This window comes from Procambarus clarkii, chromosome 22 (genome assembly GCF_040958095.1).
Source record: "Procambarus clarkii isolate CNS0578487 chromosome 22, FALCON_Pclarkii_2.0, whole genome shotgun sequence".
Taxonomy (NCBI): domain Eukaryota; kingdom Metazoa; phylum Arthropoda; class Malacostraca; order Decapoda; family Cambaridae; genus Procambarus; species Procambarus clarkii.
In genome coordinates, this window is record NC_091171.1 from 4,552,683 (window position 1) to 4,554,955 (window position 2,273).

Genomic DNA, 2,273 nt, shown 5'->3' on the forward strand with positions numbered 1-2,273 from the left:
TAAAAAGTGTTCAGTTTTCTTCTTTTTTTCATAGCGAGGAGTCACATGGGTAGTGTTTGGCCGCAGAGCTGTGTCCCCTCCGGTTTGACCAGCGTTGGGGCGACTAGTCAAGATTATAGGCCTGACTTGAAGGTTAGAGGAAGATTGGGTTCAACCAATCACTTCCTTCCCAGTCATGGTCCTGATGGCTGAGTGGACAGCGCTCGGCATTCGTTGTCCTGAGTTTCCGGGTTCGATACCCCTGGTGGAGACGGAAACAAATGTCTTGTCTCCTCTGAAGCTGAGGCCAGATGACGCAACACACACGGAAGGCTTAGGGTTACAAAATGCTGCGCACAATGCCGCAAAATGCTGAACCCAATGCTGCTCAATAGAAGAACTCCCGAGACCCTCTCCAGGTAAAATCCAGGTAAGGACCACGTGAGCTGTAATTCTACAACCTGGAATTATTGTTGCTGTTTGTTGATTTGGGGCAACATTTCCTGGTCTGCAATGGTGGAAATGTTGCTAAGGTGAATTGTGGATGCCATGGGAAAGGAGTTGAATATCTCTCCTTCCTTCCCCTCCCTTCCTCTCTCTTGCCCTCTTCCTTCTCCCTCACCCTCGTCCCCAATACCTTTCCCCCTCCCCCACACACCCTCCCTCTTTCTCTCTCTCCGTCCCGATTTAGATGTGTTAACTGCTGTGATGAAATGCTCGTCCATAGCGTGATGGAATTGTGTATTGAAATTATTGTGTGTGTGTGTGTGTGTGTGTGTGTGTGTGTGTGTGTAGGCAGTGTCCGTGTTGCTGGTGTCTACACCTGCCACAGGTGTGGGGGCCGAGGTCAGGGGCTCGCCAACACTGCTGTGTTGCACCATCACACAGCGATGCTTGCAACACGCGAAGATGTTACCATCATTAAGAGGGGCCCCTTGTTGGTGTCAGGTGGGGCGTCTCTCCCTTCTCAACCCTCATCACCTTCCCTACTCTCTCACTCACCTTCCCTACTCTCTCACTCACCTTCCCTCCCTCCCTCCCTCCCTCCCTCTCTCTCTCTCACCTTCCCTCCCTCCCTCCCTCTCTCCATCCCCCTCTCTCCCCTCTCCATCCCCCTCTCTCCCCTCTCCATCCCCCTCTCTCCTCTCTCCATCCCCCTCTCTCCTCTCTCCATCCCCCTCTCTCCTCTCTCCATCCCCCTCTCTCCCCTCTCCTTCCCTGTACTTCCTCCTCTATGCTCCCTCTTCCTGCCCTCTCACCCACTATTGTAATCCGCCAGCGAGTGAGAGGCAAGATGACGTAACTGCCAGTTCGTCGACCTAGTTCCTCCCCTTCCGCCCCCCCTCCCTTATTGCCTTCCCTCCCACTCTCTCTCACCCCTCTCCTAGAACCCCAACTCTCCCTCACCTACCTACCCCCATCAAAGAATCTCATGTCCCCTCCAAAGAAACGTCCCTTTTTCAGGAACCCCATTTCCCTCACCTTCCGGTTTCCCCCCCCCCCCTCTCCACCATTTCCCTCCCTCTCCCCACCCCCCCTTCCCCCACCCCCTTTCCACCGGAAGTGAGGTTCATTGTATATGCTGACCCCCATATATGTGTGTGTTAGGATGTCGTTATAAGAGAGCACACGTGCGTTAGGATGTCGTTATAAGAGAGCAAAGCTTAGTAATGTTGTTAGTGCTGCTTGATTGCTTAATACACACGTGAACAGCCTCGTTTGCCAACTGTAAGCTGAAGTCAGCTTGTTTGTTGACGTCGACTTCTAGTTTAGGAGACTTTGTGAGGCGCGTGATGAACAAAAGTTGTCATTTAAATTTAGCGCGATGGTCATTTTTAGAACCAATTAAACGAATCTGCCTTGAATGGGTCCAGTTATACGGAGCGTGTTAGACAGGTTGTCCGGTGGTAGAGTGGGTGCTGGATAGTGTGTGTTGGTGTGGTCTTGTACACCTCTTATACAGGTTTATATCACCAGGTTATCATTGTTATCATTATTAGGTTATCATTATTATGTTATCAATATGTTATATCATCATCACATTACATTTGTCTCGTTGACGCCAGAGCATCACCCAGGAGACCTTACTAGCTTACTTGAGATGATTTCCGGGCTCAACGTCCCCGCGGCCCGGTCTTCGACCAGGCCTCCTGGTTGCTGGACTGGTCAACCAGGCTGTTCGACGCGGCTGCTCGCAGCCTGACGTATGAATCACAGCTTGGTTGATCAGGTATCCTTTGGAGGTGTTTATCCAGTTCTCTCTTGAACACTGAGGGGTCGGCCAATTATGTCCC

General features: G+C 51.5%; 1 protein-coding gene across 1 annotated transcript in view; it reads left to right on the plus strand.

Annotated features, from left to right (window-relative positions):
* Positions 1-348: 348 nt before the first annotated feature.
* The window catches only part of LOC138367618 (uncharacterized), a 22,182-nt gene continuing 20,257 nt past the window's right edge, over positions 349-2,273 (plus strand). The window contains exon 1 of the mRNA XM_069329341.1: positions 349-398. Within this exon, the coding sequence (XP_069185442.1) occupies positions 349-398 (50 nt within the window). The remainder of the gene's footprint in view (positions 399-2,273) is intronic.